General features: G+C 41.3%; 1 protein-coding gene across 7 annotated transcripts in view; it reads left to right on the top strand.

Moving 5' to 3' along the window:
- gtdc1 (glycosyltransferase-like domain containing 1) overlaps positions 1-18536 on the top strand; it is a 369108-nt gene that overhangs the window by 137155 nt on the left and 213417 nt on the right. For 5 of the 7 annotated variants that reach the window (XM_063048614.1, XM_063048619.1, XM_063048615.1 and 2 more), the window contains one exon: positions 5412-5579. The exons of 1 other annotated variant lie outside the window; for it this stretch is intronic. In XM_063048614.1, the coding sequence (XP_062904684.1) occupies positions 5412-5579 (168 nt within the window). Of the gene's footprint in view, positions 1-5411; positions 5580-12340; positions 12399-18536 lie in introns of those variants that run through there. One more of the 7 variants, XM_063048620.1, reaches the window with a different exon arrangement.

Here is an 18536-nt window from a genome sequence, read left to right on the forward strand (position 1 = left end):
GGATCTCTTGCCTGCTGCTCCTGAGGGAAAACCTCTGCATTCAAGTGGTCTCTCTCACTCTCTCTCCCTCGATGCTGTCTGAGGATGTTACTAAATTTCTGCGACTTACAGATGGACTGCAGTTCACATTAGACTTTTTCAATTTCCGTATTTTATGTTTTTATATTCTGTGTTTTGGCTGGTCTTTCTCGATGCAGTTTGCACAATTTGTTAGTTTCTTTTGCACGAGGTGGAGTGGGCTTTGATGTTCTTGTTGCTATTTGCGTGATTTCTTTTTCTTCTGTGTGGGGTGGGTGGGATTGATTTTTTTTTACTCTTGAATGTTTTCCGTATTTTTCTTTGTTTCGTGCCTGTCTGGAGAAGATGAATCTCGGAGTTGTATACTGCAGACATGCTTTGATAATTATACTTTTGAAGCTTTAATGTATTTTAGTAAGTCATGTTTTAGGAAAATTCATGTTATGACAACAAGCATTCAACAGGGTTCAGGTGTAAAGATGTGAGGCCTCCATCAGTGAGGGTCGATCGTGGATGTTGCTTACTAGCTACCTAGAAATGCAAGCTTGGGCAACACAATATGAAGAGCAAGCTATTGCCCATGTAGCAAGCTCCCCCTTTCCACACTTCTGATGGGCCCACAGGAAAGCCAAAAACTGATTGGCATCAGCAGCATCGCAAGAGTTGCCAGTCAGCATTGAGCTCAGTGTAGGACTGCCTTAGGGACTCCAGCTCCAGATTTTTCCTTCTGGGTTTACTCCCAAAGGCATCCCCATAAATGGGTATAGCCGCAAGACAATGGAGGTTTGAAATCAGAGTTTTCCTTCTCTTAGATGAACTGCCAACCATGGCTGATGACCCCCATCTGTTCAAAGCGTCAGGTTTTAAGGCATCTGTAACCTGCCTTTGCCCCTTCTCTGGTCGGTAGAAACGGTTCTACTAAGCCAGGAGCTGTACTTGGTTGCTAGAGGCTATTTGAGGCCATGCTATTGGAAGCATTTAATAGGAAGTGAGAGCTTGTCCCCATTACCACCCCAGGTTATAACAACCTTAAGAAACCTGGTCTGTACATACTGGCTGTGTGGTGAAAAAAGCACAACAGCGCCTCTTTCACCTCAGATGGCCAAAGAAGTTTGGCATGAGTCCCCAGGATTTTCTACAGGGGCACCACCGTAAGCATCCTGACTGGCTGTGTCACTGCCTGGTACGGGAACTGCAGTAACCTTAATCGCAGGGCACTGCAGAGAATGGTGCGGACAGCTCAGCACACCTGTGGATGTAAACTTTCCTCTCTTCAGGACATTTACATCAGCAGGTGCTTAAAAAGGGCCTGGAGGATCATCAAGGATTCCAGTCACCTCAACCCACAAACTGTTTCAGCTGCTTCCATCTGTCAAATGGTACCGCAGCATTAAGGCCAGGATAGCTTCTTTCACCAGGTCATCAGATTTATCAATACACATTGATCTGGTTGAATATCTGACTGTACATCATGTCTGACTCCCCATACATGTATACAAAACAATTCTGTATACAATCTTAGTGTTTGGGCAATATCCCCCCACAATTCCCTTCATTATTGCTTGCACATAGGGACGGAGACGCAACATAAAGATTTTTACTCCCTCATGTCGTGAGGTGGACGTAAGAAATAAAATGCTAAAAATTCTAAAAAAAAGTTTTAATACCTCAGATAAGGGATGTATTAGATATTAAACTTTATAAGAGCCGAAACAGATACTCCTGTTATAAGCCATTTTGTAGCAGTTTAGCCTACACCAAGGAAACCTTGATGTACAGTACTTATATGACACTTTGAGTGATGGGCTGCATAGTAAAGCACAGTTAGTGCTATTGCTTCATAATTACAGAGACATGGATTTATTCATAAACTAGAGTGCTGTCTTTGTGGAGTCTGTACTTTCTACCCACCATATTGTACAATTCTGCCAAGGTCTGTGGTTTCCTTCACATTAGAAAGATATGTTGATATGCTAAGTGATAATTGTTTTTTTTTAAAAAGAGAGATCCTTTGGTATAAAAAGTGCAAAAAGAAGCAAAAGGAAGTTGGTTTTATAAGGCAAATAAGGGGCAGGGGGATGTGCTTGTTTTATTGGGACTCAACATGACTGAATGGGATAAATAAACTTATTCTGTGTTATAATAAACAAGTATATAGAGTCTTAAGTGTTTACATTTTAACCCAGAGTCACAAACAGAATATTTTTTTCAGACCAAATATAAGACCATAACATATAGGAGCAGAAGTAGGCTATCTGACCCATTGAGTCTGCTCCCCAATTTCATCATGGCTGATCCATTTCCCTCTCAGCCCCAGTCTCCTGCCTTCTCCCCGTATCCCTTCATGCCCTGACTAATCAAGAATCTATCAACCTCTGCCTTAAATATACCCAATGACTTGGCCTCCACAGGCAACAAATTCCACAGATTCACTACTTTGCTAAAGATGTTCCTCCTCATCTCGGTTCTAACTAGACACCCTTCTATTCTAAGGCTATGTCCTCTGGTCTTAGACTGCCCTATTATAGGAAACATCTTCTCCATATCCACTCCACTGAGGCCTTTCAACATTCGATAGCTTTCAGTGAGGTCACCCCTCATTCTTCCTCATTCTGTGATGTTTGTCAATATGTCATCTTAACTTAAGGAAAAGAAAATTCACGAAGCTTGATCCAAAAGTAATGTTAATGCTGAGAAATTGTGAAGCAGATATCAGTACATTAGAATACAGTCTTTTGATCAATATCCTAACAACATCTGAAACCCAAAAGTACCATTTTTTAAAATTAGTGGCAAACATACCGATAAATAATTTAGTGCAAGCCTTTAACATGTTTTGATATTTCTTTGCTCTTGGTTTTAAATTGAGCTTTTCTCCAATCATAGTCAGAGTAATATAGCATGAAATCAGGTTCTTCAGCCTATCTAGTCTCTGCCGACCAAGATGTCCATTTAAGCTCATCCCGGTTGCCTGCAATTGATCCTTGTGCATTTAAATCTTCCCTATCCAGGTATCTGTCCAAGTGACTTTTATTGCTATTGTTCCTATCTCAACCTCTTTCTTTGCCACTTATTCTATATACATCATCCCCCTGCTTCCAACCCTTGAGCCAGTTATGTATCCTCTTAGCTGGTTTTCCCTCAACCTCATGTGATCTGACCTCCTAGATTAACCTACAATGCAGGATCCTGTCAAAGACCTTGGTAGAGTCCATGTAGACAACAGCTATCTGTCCGCCAAATCCGTCTTATGCCCTTGTTTTGCCCTCTTGATTTCCCTCAAGGGTACTCCTACAATTTTTATATTCATCAAGGGATTAATTTTATCCCTCCTGACTAAAGATGATGCATACCCCTTTTTCCTGGCCAGAGCCTCATATCTCTCACCCGCCAAGGTTTTCTAAACTTGTCAGCTTTGCTCTTCGTCCTAACAGAACCATAAGGGGCGGCGCGGTAGTGCAGCGGTTAGCACCTGCCTGTAATCAGTTTGTAAGTTCTCCCTGTGACCGCGTGGGATTTTTCCGGATGCTCTGTTTTCCTCCCACAGTCCAAAGACCAACGGGTTGGTAGGTTAATTGGTCATTGTAAATTGTCTCATGACTAGGCTAAGATTAAATCAGATTGCTGGACTGCATGGATCGAAGGTCCAGAAGGGTCTATTCTGCACTGTACCTCAATAAATAAATAAATGTCCCGGAACTCTTTATCATTCTTCTAAAAGCCTCCCACTTCCCAGACAGTCTCACCCTATTGGCTTCTGAAAGTGCTTGTCCAATGCCTTGAATATTGACACTGCCCCAATTTACGATCTTAACCTATCGACCTGATTTCCTCCTGACTATTTAAATAAATAAAATTGTGGTTAGTGGTCACAAAGTGCTCTCCCACCAACACTTCAAGTATTTGCCCAACTTTGTTCCCTAAGTCAATGCAGTTTTGTGGTTAGTTGTTTAAAAGTGTGTGAGAAGAGCCGTGGTTAATTTAGCTTAAATTCTCCCACTCTTTTTTTGTTCTGTGGGACAGTATACTTGGTCTAAGTTCTGCTATATTGGCCTGGCAGAGCTTTGGTTTACAGGTGGGAGTCTGGAACTGATCATTCCCGTAAATGGTGAGAACTTGAATGTGGAAGAGATGTAGATCAGGAACTTTAATAGTTGTCTCTGAAGATGTTCTGTATTCATAGGTGTAAGATGAATTATTAGTGGTCTTGACAGTCACTTTTTAAAGGTGGTATCTTTTTCAGATTTTATGATTTAAAAAAAAGTATTTTGTTAGATGAGAGTTATGCCAATGATTTGACCCTATTGGAAATCTTGAAGTTGTTGTAAATAAAGTGGTGAGTATGTGGGTTTCCCATATTGTGGCCAAGGACGTAGCAAATGTGTAATGTTTGTTTTCAACGCCCCCATCTCTACGTAGTCATTTTAGTATCATTGCTTAAAAAAAGTCTTAACAATTAATTTGTCGAAGAGAGCATTATTCTTTTATTTGTGAAAAGTTGTTGATATTTCCAGAGGTAGATGATTGTAGTTATCTTTCAAAGTTACTGTGACCAAATAACTTTACAGGGTGGCATGATAGTGTAGTGGTTTGCACAACGCTTTACAGTACAGGTGACTGGTGTTCAATTCCCACCGTTGCCTGTAAAGGATTTGTACGTTCTTCCCTTGACAGCGTGGATTTCCTCTGGGTGCTCCAGTTTCCCCACGCAGTCCAGAGGTGTAATGGTTGATATGTTAATTGGTTTAATTAGGATTAACTTGTGGGCTTGCTGGGCAGCGTGGCTGTAAGGGCAGAAAAGTCCTATTCTCCCCTGTATCTCAATAAAGAAAATAAAAACTTTCCAGTGGTGTGAGCATGTGCATATGTGTTTTTATGTTGAGGGTGGGGTGAGGGGGAGGTGATGGCAGGAGTCATTAGTCAGCAGTTTGTCATATAGTTTGGGAGAAAAAAACTTATTGTGGATATCTGCATTAGCCATAAAACAGTACTGTGTCATTCCACAACAAGATTCAGCAAGAAACAGGAAATTTTAATGAGTCCAGCAATCCTAAGTATTCCCAATTCAATCTTATCTTTGTTCCATTCGTCCTTCAGACATTGCTTTCCTTGCCTCTTTCAGTGAAATCTATCATCTCCTTTTTTTATGCTGTGGCTTACAGTAACAGAACTCAAAAGACCAATCCGACGCCGACTCTTTTTAGTTGGAGTTCATAGCAGTTGCCTTAAAAGATCAAAACTTCCAGTGCAGCTACATGGTATTAATGTTCAGCTTCTGATGTGTCCCTGCAGGGTTTTTTTTTCTCTCTCTGCTTTGGTATGGGGGAAGGGAGTGATGGATATCCCACAGAACATGCTCAATATTTGCAAACACTGCTATCCTTGTTTTGTAGGGTCCTGTTCACAAGCTCAGTCCTTAACCTGGCTGAACTGGTTGCTCTCCGACCTGACCTTGCCAAATTGAAAAAGGTCCTATACTTTCATGAGAACCAGTTGGTATATCCTGTCCGGAAAAGCCAGGAAAGAGACTTCCAGTATGGATACAACCAAGTGATTTCATGGTAGGTGAGCTTACTTTTTGTTCATCTTGTTCAAATGGTTTTTTTCTGTCGTTAGAAGTGGCTTCCACCTCTTTATAAACTCTCACACAATTTGATAGACCAGATTCTTTATACGATCAGGAGGGTTGGTTGCCATCTGTTCTCCCCAAATAATAATTTATTGCAATAAAACCACTTAACTCTAAGTAAATCTTTATGAAAAACAGTACAATTCCTGGCTTCACTGTTAGAGTGATTTATAAAGGATGGCTGAGCACATAAAATTATACTGAAACCCATCATAAGATTCTTAGGTAAGCTAAAATGCCTCTGTCCAAAAACTAGGTTAAACAGCCTTCATATTCCAGATATGTCAATGACCTAAGACACTGAAGAGTTTAACAGTTATATTTGTTTTGATTCAACTGACCAATTCTCCTGGTGGTGTGAAATTATTGGTTAAAATTGAGCTTTGTACAGCGACGGAATAAATCTGTGTTTGAAATTAGGCTGTGGTATTTTGTACATTGATGCAATATTATTTGTATTCAACAGGTAATGTGTGTGTATGTGTATATGTGTGTGTGTGTATGTATGTATATATATATTCATCTATTGTAAATGCATGTACTAAACCTTGAGTCTAAATTGGGTATGGCAAAATTTTATTGGTGAATGACTGCAAGCCCATTTTTGTGGGAGACCAGATATTTAAAGTCCTTACACCAAACACTTGCTGAGTGATTGGATTGCATAATATTGTTATTTTCAGTACTATGCCTTTAAAACTCAATTTAGCATGGATTTAATTGTGTTTGTTACCCATTATAAGTCAAATCATACCAGTCAGAAATTGGAGTATTAGAGATGATTGGATCACATCATCACGAGGACGCCATTCATTGGGCACTAATTCTGATTCCCATATTCCTAATTTAGGAGAATTGTAAATTTAGTAAAATACTCTCCAGATTAAATCAACGCGCCACCATTCTTCAACCAGCCAAAAGCTCTGTAATACAAGTCACAAACAAGAGAACATCTGCAGATGCCGCAAATCTGAGCAACACGCACAAAATACTGGAGGAACTCAGCAGGCCAGGCAGTGTCTATGGCGAAAAGTACAGTTGACTGTACTCTTTTTTTCCATAGATGCTGCCTGGCCTGCTGAGTTCCTCCAGCATTTTGTGTGTGTAGCTCTGTAATACAGACCCCCACAATCTCTCCTTTATGCCCCCATCCCATAAACAACCTACATTATGTTTCTGTTCCTGAACACTTCTACCAACTGACATCACTATGCTAACCTCCAAGATCTCCTCTATGACATTCTGTCCTTCCTAATCCTAATCCCAGCTCTACGATGCCAACACAAGTCCCAACATCTCCCCTTTCTTCTTTTCCTCCCCCCTTCCTACCTACCTGTCAGACTAGTACAAATGTCAAAAGGTTCCTGGTCCAAACTCCTTCCAGCTATGCAGTTCAAGTGCATCTTGTCTGTGGCCAGCCTCCTAAAACCAGTCTCAGTATACATTATATGGGCCACATATTTTAAGGAAACTAAATTTCAATGTGGTGGGCAAGGATTTTTGAGCAACTCTCTCCAGATGAAAAATGATTAGTCTACATTATTTCCAATTGGTCTTGAATCTCCCAGTGTAGATCTGTCGTAGACTGGGGAAAGTGAACATTGTTGAGGTAACTGTTTTGTGTACCACATTTCATCATCTCTCCCATCCTGTCAACTCAGTAGACAGCTGTGATTCAGAGCTTTACATTGTCTGTAACTTTAATTATCTTTCCCATTCCTACTTTGACCTTGCCATTTTTTCAAGATGGGTTCTGAGTATTTCCAATATATTTTGTGTTTTTTTTTCAGAATGGCAGGTTTTGTATGGATTGCATTTGCCAATTTGTGAAATATTAGTGAAATATTAGTCTTTCTTAAATGGCTATGATCAAAATTTGAAATGGAATCCATGATTTCTACCCATGAACTTTATGAAAACTGGCTGAATTAATAATGTTAGTTTGAGTAGGAACAGCTGAGTTAAGTAAGTTGGATAGTGAAACATTATGTATTTGTAGAGAACATTCAAAGAAAGGAACAAATACCCCTGATTGCCTAATAAATGGAAGATGCTAGAAATCTTGAGCAATGCACCCAAAATGCTGGAGGAGCTGAGCAGGTTAGGCAACATCTATGAAGGGAAATAAACGATCGATGTTTCACACCGAGACCCTTAATCAGGAAATGCCACTGAATCGGTGAAATCTAGGAGCAGAGGTAGCTCCTTTGGCCTTGAAGCACGTTAAGTCATTTAATAAATTTTCAGCTGAACTTATGGCTAAATTCTTCATTTGCCTTAACTCCGTGGCCTTGAAATTCTAGTACATTCTATGGGTAGCCAGATGGATACAGCACCAATGTACCAGCAGCTATTTTGATTGCTCCCTCTCCACTGAAAACTTTACTTACATTCAGGACATTGCATAGCACATTATTGGAAGCTTACAAGTCTCTGTTGGTGGTGAGGGCTACATTGGAATCCAGAGGTGGGTATTAGATTTCTCCAATTAAAATAATTTTACAGTTGCATCACACTGAAAGCAGCAGCATTATTCAATTAAAAATTTTAAGAATACATCTCCTAAATCATTTGGTAAGCAAGAAATAGTTGGAAGATAGTGCACTGAAGCTATTTGAAAATCTCGAGCAGGATTTTGCAGAAAAAGGGAAAAATGTTGAGGTGGTGGATTGAGAAAGAGAACTACACAAAGCAAAGACTAACAAAGATGATTTTTAGTTAGTTTTAATCTAAAGTATGCAACTAGGAAAGTAAGATTGGATGAGATTTCAGTTGAGCCTGTGGGATCAGCCTCCAGAAGAGTTTGTAGACAAAAGATTAAGTATGGTAGGGCAGGAGGAGCTAATATAAGGAAGTTGAGAGTGGGTTTAAAAGGCCATCAGTGCAGGCTAAGATGTGACCCTAAAGTAAACTAATGCAAGTACTGGATAAAAATGGAAAATACTGGGAATACTCAGCAGGTTGGGCTGCATCCATCGAGAAGTAGATTTAGTGTTTGACATTGATAAGTTTGCACTAGTTTGGGCGTAGAGAACTGTGGTTTGAAAAATTGTAGCACACGTAGAAAGGGTGGAAATGACAGAGGGCAGTTGAATCCTCATTTGTGTGACTTGTTATCTAGCTGTGACTTGTTTCAGCATCAGTTCACCTGAGTATCATAGAGTAATAGTGTCATAGAAAACTACAGGACAGAGACAAGCCTTTCGGCCCATCCAGTCTGTGCTGAAGTATTTGTACTGCCTAGTCCTATCGATCTACACCGGGACCATAGCCCTCCATATTCCTCCCATCCATCTACCTATCCAGACTTCTCTTGAACATCAAAATCAAAATCGCATCCACCATTTGCACTGGCAGTTCGTTCCATACTTTCACTACTCTCTGAATGAAGAATATTCCCCTCATGTTCCCCGTAAACCGTTCACCTTTCATCTTTAACCAATAACGTCTAATTATAGCCTCACTCGATAAAATGAGTGTTTCATTTCTCTAGGCTAGTCTATAAAACCATAAAACATTGGAGCAGAATTTGGCCATTTGGCCGTTCAAGTCTGCTGTACCATTCAATCACGGCTGATTTTATTATCCCTCTCAACCCCATTCTCCTGCTATCTCCCTGTAAACTTTGACACTGACTAATCAGGAAACTATCAGCCTCCGCTTTAAACATACTCAATTACTTGGCCTCCACAGCCAAGTCCTTCTGAATGGACAATGAACCAATCCATGACCACTACCTCACTTTTTTTTTTTGCTCTCTTTTTGCATAACTAACTTATTTATCTGTCTGCCTGTATATACAAGTACCTCCAAAGAGTGAGACAGGTCTTAAAAAGCCAGCTGAATGGGAAGAGCAAGACCAGAGCCATTAACACATTCTCCCCACCAGTCATCAGACACCCAGCCACAAAAATGTTCTGACCAAGGAGCAAACTGGAAGCTGCTGACTTCAGGACCCAGAAACTATGAACAATACACGGAGGATTCCATCCAAAGTCCAATGTTGAGCACCTGTGCACCCACCAGGATAAAGGAGGACGAGGACTTGAAACTGTCAAGGCCACTGTTCTGAAAGAAATGGGAAACATCCATGAATATGTCGGGAAGCTGGGTCCTAAAGACAACCTGCTAGGATAGTACCTCAGACAGCAGACAGAGGATACGGAAATAGAGGTGGGTGGAGAGCCAGAGGACCAGAGCCATGGCAGGACAAGCCCCTGCACGGGATGTACCATCGCCAGATATCAGAGGTGGCTGACATAAGAAAGTCCAACTGGTGGCTGGAAATGGCAGGGCTGAGGGACAGCACAGAGGCACTGCTCATGGCTACACAGGAACAGGCGCTGAGCACAAGAACAACAGAGGCAGGATGTCTATCAACACCAGGCATGACGCAAGATGCAAGATGCAGACTGTGCAGGGAATCTGCTGAAACCACCCAGCACTTAGTAGCAGGCTGTGAGATGCAGGCAGGGACGGCATACACTGAACCAAGTTGCAGGAATTGTGTACAGGAGCATCTGTGCTGAGTATGGATTGGACACTCCCAAGTCCAAATGGGAAACACCTGAGAAGGAAGTGGAGAATGACAGAGGTAAGATCCTGTGGGACTCCCAAATACACTCTGATAAGCAGATACTGGCCAGCCAAGCAGACATGGTAATACTGGACAAGGAACAGGAGAAAGTGACAGTAATAGATATGGCAATCCCAAATGACAGTAACATCAGGAAGAAAGAATATGAGAAGCTGGAGAAATACCAGGGCTTCTCCAGATAGGTAGAAAGGATGTGGAATGTTAAAGCCAGAGTAATCCCAGTGGTGATAGGAGCACTTGCAGCTGTGACACCTGGACTGGGAGAGTGGCTCCGACAAATCCCGGGAACAACATCTGAGATCTTGGTCCAGTAGATTGCACTACTAGGAACAGCAAGGATACTGTGCCAAAGCCTCAAGCTCCAGGCCTCCGGTAGAGAACCTAGATTAAGGGAAAAATACACATATACACCACCCATAAGGGGTGAGAAAAAATATATGTCTATTACAGTAATTTATAGGTTTTTCTTGTGCATTGCATTGTACTGCTGCTATGAATCAACAAATTTCACGACCTATGCCAGTGATATTAAACCTGATTCTGATTCCAATTCAGAAATAAAACCGAATGCAGGAAATAGCAGTTGTTGAAATGAAGATCTAGTTATGCATACTTTGCATTAACAGATTGAATTTCCATGCGCCCACTGACTGACAATTCCCACAGATCGCTTTCTGGACTTGTACTGTATCCCTGCATGTGATTATGTACTGTAAGCTTTCAGTTTTGCACCCTGCAACATTGAAAATGTTGTAATAGCATGTCTGTATGGGCCCTGCTTCCTCGCAGCATGGATTAAGTTGGAACACTGAATGTGTTCATTGTTTTGCATCATGTCTCTGCTACTTTGAGTTCCTTTGTAGAGCAATTATGGGTGCAGCTGCCACTTCTGTTAAACTTCCTCAGCCGAGCAGCGGCACATTGTGATTACTGCTAGCTTATCTCTGTACTTTCTCAGGTTCAGCACAGCAGAAACATTTCCGATTGGAACCTGAGTTTTGCAAACCTCTGTGTTTGTGGTAAATTACCTTCACCGCCCTCAATGAATTATTTTGTCATTGGCTTTGATAATTTCAGTTTCTTTTTTTAATATTAGTAATTCATTCTTTTTAAAATGAAGGGCACCACGGCAGCGTAGCGGTTAGTGCGGTGCTGTTACAACTCTGGGCATTCCGGGGTTAGGAGTTAAATTCTGCTGTGAGTCTCTACGTTCTCCCCATGGAATGCATGGCTTTTCCCCATGTGCTCTGGTTTCATCCCACAGTGCAAAGATGTACCAGGTAGGTTAATTGGTCATTGTAAATTGTTCTGTGATTAGACGAGGGTTAATCAGGAATTGCCGGGGCTGCATAGTTCAAAGGGCTGGAAGAGCTAAATAAAAATAAAATATTTATACTTTATTCACTTTGGCCATAATCACAACCTGTTTAAAAGGCTTCCTTTGAAATAGTTTTCACTATCATATTTATTTGGACCTTTTTGGGTTACATGTGTTATATTTATTTAAAGTTCTTGCCAATTATTTTATCTCTTCGCTACATCTGCAATGGTTCATTTTTTTTTTCAAAACCAAACAATTAAATATTTTTGACATTATGACACTTGATCAATTTATTTGACCTGGATTGATAACTTTAATATTCTCTAAATGTGATTTTTCCTTTTTCCAGTCCCAATGGTGCAGGTTCATGTTGAATCCACTATTTTTGACTGTAAACTGCTTCCCTGCAGTTTGAAACTTGTAATCTTCAGTGTGCATATTTATGCTTTACCATTCACCTGACATTTGACAGTAATGGCTTCATTGCACAAACCAATCCTCTGACAGATCATTGAGCTGAACTGTAACCCTGTTTTTCTCCCTCTCTATCTGCTGCCTGATCTGTAGATTGCTTGCAGGGATTTTCTGTTTTTACATCAGATTCCCAGCAGCTGTAGTTTTTATTTTACTTCCAGCCCAATCCCTCTAAACATCCCATGGGGAGTTGGGTAGAAAGCTGAAACGCAGGACCTCCAGAGCATTAATCTCCAGATTGCTGCCTGTGCCAGTGAAGGTAAGAATAGGATTAGTTAGATAATGAATCAGTGGCTGAGGAACTGGTGCAGGGATCAGGGCTTCAGATTTCTGGATCCTTCGGATATCTTCTGATGAAGGTATGACCTGTACAAAAAGGACCAATATTCTTGAGGGCAGATTTGCTAAAGCTGTTTGGGAGGGTTTAAGTTATTTTCGCAGAGGGATGGGAGTGAATAATCTGGTTGAGGATGCGGCAGTTGGCATACAGGTAGATGCAGTGTGCAGTCGGACTGTGAGGAAGGACAGTTAGATGATAGGGCAAAATTACAGTCAGTGGGCTGAGTTGAAGTGTAACATTGAATTGAAAAAGGTGATGAAAAGGGAAGGGGAGGTGATGAGTTGATGCGTGTGCAGTGGAGAGGGTAGAGGGGGCTTTGAAATTCTAACATTCTTCTGTCATTCATTCTTTTGGGGTTCTTCTGTTTTTTTGTGGATGTTTGAGAAGACAGATATTTCAGGTTGTATGCTGTGTACATACTCAGATAATAAACGGAACCATTTGAATACAGGACCAAAGGAGTTATATTTTACTGCACACAGTATACGGAATAAGGTAGGTGATCTTGTAGTGCTCTCAGAGATTGGCAGGTATGACTTTGTGGGCATCACTAAGATGGGGCTGAAAGAAGATCGTCATTGGGAGTTTAACATCCAATGATACACCTTGTATTGAAATGACAAGCAGGTAGGCAGAGGGGGTGGAGTGGCTCTGTTGGTTTAAAAAAAACTGAAATTAAATCTTTAAAAAGAGGTCAGATAGAATTGGAAGATGTAGAACCCTTGTGGGTAGAGTTAAGAAACTGCAAGAGTAACAAGACCCTGATGGGAGTTATATACAGTCATCCAAACAGTAGCCAGGATGTGGGGTACAAATTACAATGGGAGATGGAAAAGGCATATAAAAAGAGCAAGGTACGATAGTCATGGGGGATTTCAATATGCAGGTAGATTGGCAAAATCAGGTTGTTGCTGTGTCACAAAGGAGGGAATTTGTAGAATGCCTGTGAGATGGGTTTTTAGATTAGATTGCAGCTGAGGCCACTCGGGGAAAGGCAATTCTGGATTGGGTGTTGTGTAATGACCCAGATTTGATTAGGGAGTTTAAGGTAAAGGAACAGTTAGGTTTGAGTGATCACAATATGGTAGAATTCATCCTGCAGTTTGAGAGGAGGAAGATAAAGTCAGAGGTATCAGTACCGCAGTGGAGCAAAGGGAATTACAGAGGCATGGGAGGAGCTGGCCAAAGTTGATTGGATGGGGACACTAGCAGGGATAATGTCAGAGCAACAATGGCTAGAGTTTCTGGGAACAATTTGGCAGGCATAGGATAGATACATCCCAAAGAAGAAGATGTATTCTAAAAGGAGGATGAAGAACCCATGGCTGTCAAGGGAAGTCAAAAACAGCATAAAAGCAAAAGAGAGGACATTAAATTTAGCAAAAATTAGTGGGAAGATACTGTACAGGATTAGGAAGCTTTTGAAAACCAGCAGAAGGCACCTACAAAAGCCATAAGGAGAGAAAAGGTGAAAAGTGAAGGTAAGCTAGCCAATAACATAAAGGAGGATACCGAAAAAATTTCAGATATATAAAGAGTAAAAGTGAACAGAGAGTGAATATCTGATGGGTGACAAAAAAAAATAGTGGATGAACTTAATAAATATTTTGCATCAGTCTTCACTGTGGAAGACACTAGCAGCATGCCAGAAATTTGAGAGTCATTTGGCAGAAGTGAGTGTCATTGCTCTGGCTATGGAGAAGGTGCTTGGGAATCTGAAAGGTCTGAAGGCAGGTAAGTCACCAGGATCAGATGGATTACACCCCACTGTTCTGAGGTAGGTGAGGAGATTCTAGAGGCATTAGTAATGATCTTTCAAGAATCATTGGATTCTGGAATGGTTTCAAAGGACTGGAAAATTAGAAATTTGCTCCAGTCCTTAAGAAGGGAGGGAGATAGAAGAAAGGAAACTATAAGCCAGTTAGCCTGACTTCAGTGGTTGAGAAGATATTGGAGTCCATTGCTAAGCATGAGGTTTTGGGTTACTTGAAAGCACATGATAAAATAGGCCAAAGTTACCATTGCTTCCTTAAGGGAAATCTTGACTGATGAATCTGTTGGAATTCTTTGAGGAAGTGACAGGCAGGGTAGATAAAGGAGAGCCAGTCAGTGTTGTTGTCGCACACAAGGCTGCTTAACATGATAAGAACTCGTGGCATTACAGGAAAGATATTGGCATGGCAAGAGGATTGGCTGACTGGTAAAATCCTCCCATCCATTGAGAACATCTACATGAAATGTTGCCGTAGAAAAGCAGCATCCATCATCAAAGATCCTCACCAGCCTGGCAATACTCTTTTCCCGCTACTGCCATCAGTAGAAGGTACAGGTGCCTCAGGACTCACACCACCAGGTTCAAGAACAGCTACTACCCCTCAACCATCAGGCTCTTGAACAAAAGGGGATAGCTACGCTCATTTAAGGACTTTGTTATTTTGTTTTTTCATGATTATTTATTGCTATTTATTTATATCTGCATTTGCACAGTTTGTTTACAGTTCCTGATGTTTACAATTACAGTTCTGTAGATTAGCTAAGTATGCCTGCAGAAAAAGCATCTTAGAGTTGTACGTGGTGATACGTATGTAGTCCGATGATAAATTTTACTTTGAACTTTTGATAGGAGCCAAAGAATGGGAATAAAGGGGCCTTTTCTGGTTGGCTACTGGTTACCAGTGGTGCTCCATGGGGGGTTGGTGTTGTGACCACTTCTGTTCATCTTATATGTCAATGATTTAGATGATGAAATTGATGGTTTTTTGGCCAAATTTGTAGACAATATAAAAATATGTCGATGGGCAGTTTGTGTTGAGGAAGCAGGGAGTCAGCAGAAGGATTTAGACAGATGAGAAGAATGGGCAAAGAAGTAGCAGATGGAATATAGTGTTAGGGAAGTGTTATGTCATGCACTTTGATGGAAGGAATAAAGGTGTAGATTATTTTCCAAATGGGGAGAAAATTCGAAATTCGGAGGTGCAATGGAACTTGGGAGTCCTAGTGCAAGATTCCCAAAAGGTTAAATTGCAATTTGAGTTTGAGGTGAGGAAGGCAAATGCAATGTTAGCATTTATTTTGAGAATACTAGAATATAAAAGCAAAGATGTAATGCTGAGACTTTATCAGGCATTGGTCAGACCGCACAGAGTATTGTGAGCAGTTTTGGGCCCTTTATGTAAGAAAAGATTTGCTGGCATTGGAAAGGTTTTAGAGGAGGTTCGCGAGAATGATTCCAGGAGTGGAAGAGTTAATGTATGAGGGGTGCTTCATTACCCTGGGCTGGTACTCACTGGAGTTTAGAAGAATGACGGGGTCTCACTGAAACCTATCAAATTTTGAAAGACCTAGATAGAGTGGATATGGAGAGGATTTTTCCATCAGTGGTTGAGTTGAGGACTAGAGGGCACGGCCTCAGAATAGAGGGCCGTCCATTTGGAACAGGGCTGAGGAGGAATTTCTCAAGCCAGAGGGTGGTGAATTTGAGGGATTCGTTGCCACACATAGCTGTGGAGGCCAGGTGATGAGGTATATTTAAAGCAGAAATTGATAGGTCCTTGGATTAATCAGGGCAACAAAGGTTTTGGAGAGAAGGTAGGAGAATGGGGCTGAGAGGATTAACAAATCAGCAATGAAGCAATGGTAGAGTAGACTCAATGGGCTGAATGCCTTATTTCTGCCTTTATGTCTTATGGTCTTGACCAACATTTTATAATTGGCAGTTATTCCAGAAAATGTAATATATCACTGAATAGCAGAAGTTCTTGTTTGAGTTTTTCACTTTCTCAAACAATGAAAGGTCCCGGCCCAAAACGTGGACTATTGATGCTGCCTGACCTGTTGAGATCCTGCAGGATTTTGTGTGCGTTGCTCTGGATTAGCAGCATCTCTTGTGTTTATGATCTTAGTCTTCATTGTGTCCGGTGACTCCTTTGCAAGTCTGTTCAAAATGGATTACTACAGTTTAAGGGCAGCTCTGATCTATGTGCTGAGATGCCAGTAGGGCAGTGTCAGTAATTTCCAAAATAAGGGGCACATGATTCGATTCAGAATAGAGATCAACTGATGTCAAGGGGTTAGAAGAACCAAGACAAATGGGGACAGGGACAATAAATGCAGTCGAGGGAGATGAAGCACAATCATGTTGAAAGACAGAACAGGGCCAAGGGGCCAAATGGCCTATTCCTTCACACTTTTCATACTTTCATATGTTATGGGTCTTGTTATCTTCTGGTCAGAGGTCAGAAATGGGGCGATTCGCTATTAAATATCATCATGAAATTACCAGCTTTTATGACCAGAGGAAGAACTCTTGGCCTATTCCATTCGTATTGACTTTGTTAATATAATACATGTGGAAGCAGAATTAGGCCATTTGGCTCATCAACACTGATTCACACATATGTAGTATAATACATGTTACTATCATGCATATATCCTGGACTTGAGGATCTGAGTTATGGGAAAAGGTTGGGACTTTATTCCCTAGAGTGGAGGAGATTAAGGGGAGATTTGATAGAGGTATGCAAACCTATGATGGGCATAGATAGGGTAAATGCAAGCAGGCCTTTTCCACTGAGGTTCGCTGAGAGACTACAACTAGAGGTCATGGGTTAAGGGTGAAAGATAATATCGGGAGGAGAAGATGGCGGCGTGACACAGCTCGCAGCGGCCACTCTGGTGGTGATGTCTTTTATTTGTCAAGTAGGGTGCCGTGCACAATCCTGATTTGATGGAGATGGACGTGAGAGCACAGAGGAACATCTGGTGAAACTTCTGAAATGCCTGCTTCGCTGCTGCTGCTACTGTGTGGTCCAGAATCTCCAGAGGTGAAGGCCCCGAGTCCTTGGCTTTGCTTGTTGCTCGGTGGCCGGGGTGGGGTCGAAGCGCTCTGCAGAGGATGGTGCTCAGAGAGGCTGTATCGGAGGGGCTGGTCGGAGGCTCGAAGTTTTCAGACGGACTCAGAATCCGTTGCGGTTGGGTGCTTCCAATGGTGCTGCATCGGCAAGTTGGCGCTTGGTGGTTCATGGCGAGGAGAGTTTCTCCCTTCTGCCGCCTGCGTGAGATGATGAGTCTGTTGGGACTTTAAGACTTTTTTTTTGCTGTGCCCATGGTCTGCCCTTTATCAAATTATGGTATTGCTTTGCACTGTTGTAACTATATGTTATAATTATGTGGTTTTGTCAGTTTTAGTCTTGGTTTGTCCTGTGTTTTCTTGTGATATCATTCTGGAGGAACGTTGTATCATTTTGTAATGCATGGATTTCTAAATGACAATAAACGAGGACTGAGTGTCCTCATAATCTAATCTAATATGTTTAAGGGGAGGGAAAGTCTTCTCTCTGAGGGTGGTGAGAGTGTGGAATGAGCTGCCAGTGGAAGCGGTGGGTGAAGGTTTGACTTCAACATTTAAGAGAAATTTGGATTGATACATGGATGGGAAGGGAATGGAGGGCTACGGTCCTGGTGTAGGTCGATAGAGACTAGGCAGAGTAATAGCTTAGCACAGACTAGATGAGCTGAATGGCCTGTTTCTGTGCTGTAGTACTCTTTGACTATTTTTTTGACTTCTATTTTTATTAAGATTAATCTGTTAAACAAGCAATGAAAAATCAAGTGGGATAAAAGTTTTGAAATTTCATTTCTTTCATCTGTGGTTTACAGAAATACACGTTCATACACAAAGCTACTTGGAAAACTACCACTGTGGTTCCTAGGATTCAATTATGTTGTGTGACAAAGGGATACAGAAGTCTGGCTCCCCATACCAGAAACTCCCTCAGGTGGCAATATATTCTGTTGTAATAATCTTCTGACAGGCTGGGATTGTAAAGGAATTAGCGGTAAACAAGATGACAATTCATATGAACTCAATATTAACATATTTGTTCTGCCTTTCTGTTTGTTTCTCATGCTGCTTCTTGACACAGTCCAACTTCCCGAGGAATGTGCAGTGTAACAGCATGGGGTTTGTGAATGGAACCATCCGAATCTCAAACTGAACTGTAGGAACTTGTAGTGGCTAGATTACAAAATTACGAAGGGACAGATGAAGCAATGAAAGCAAATGCCACTATTTAAAAACCTACATCTCAAAAATTGTTATGGCAGGGGTCCTTGGGCTTCTTTCTCTTTCCACACCAATGGCCTTTGTGCAATTTTA

The sequence above is a fragment of the Mobula hypostoma genome, chromosome 5 (genome assembly GCF_963921235.1).
Source record: "Mobula hypostoma chromosome 5, sMobHyp1.1, whole genome shotgun sequence".
NCBI lineage: Eukaryota > Metazoa > Chordata > Chondrichthyes > Myliobatiformes > Myliobatidae > Mobula > Mobula hypostoma.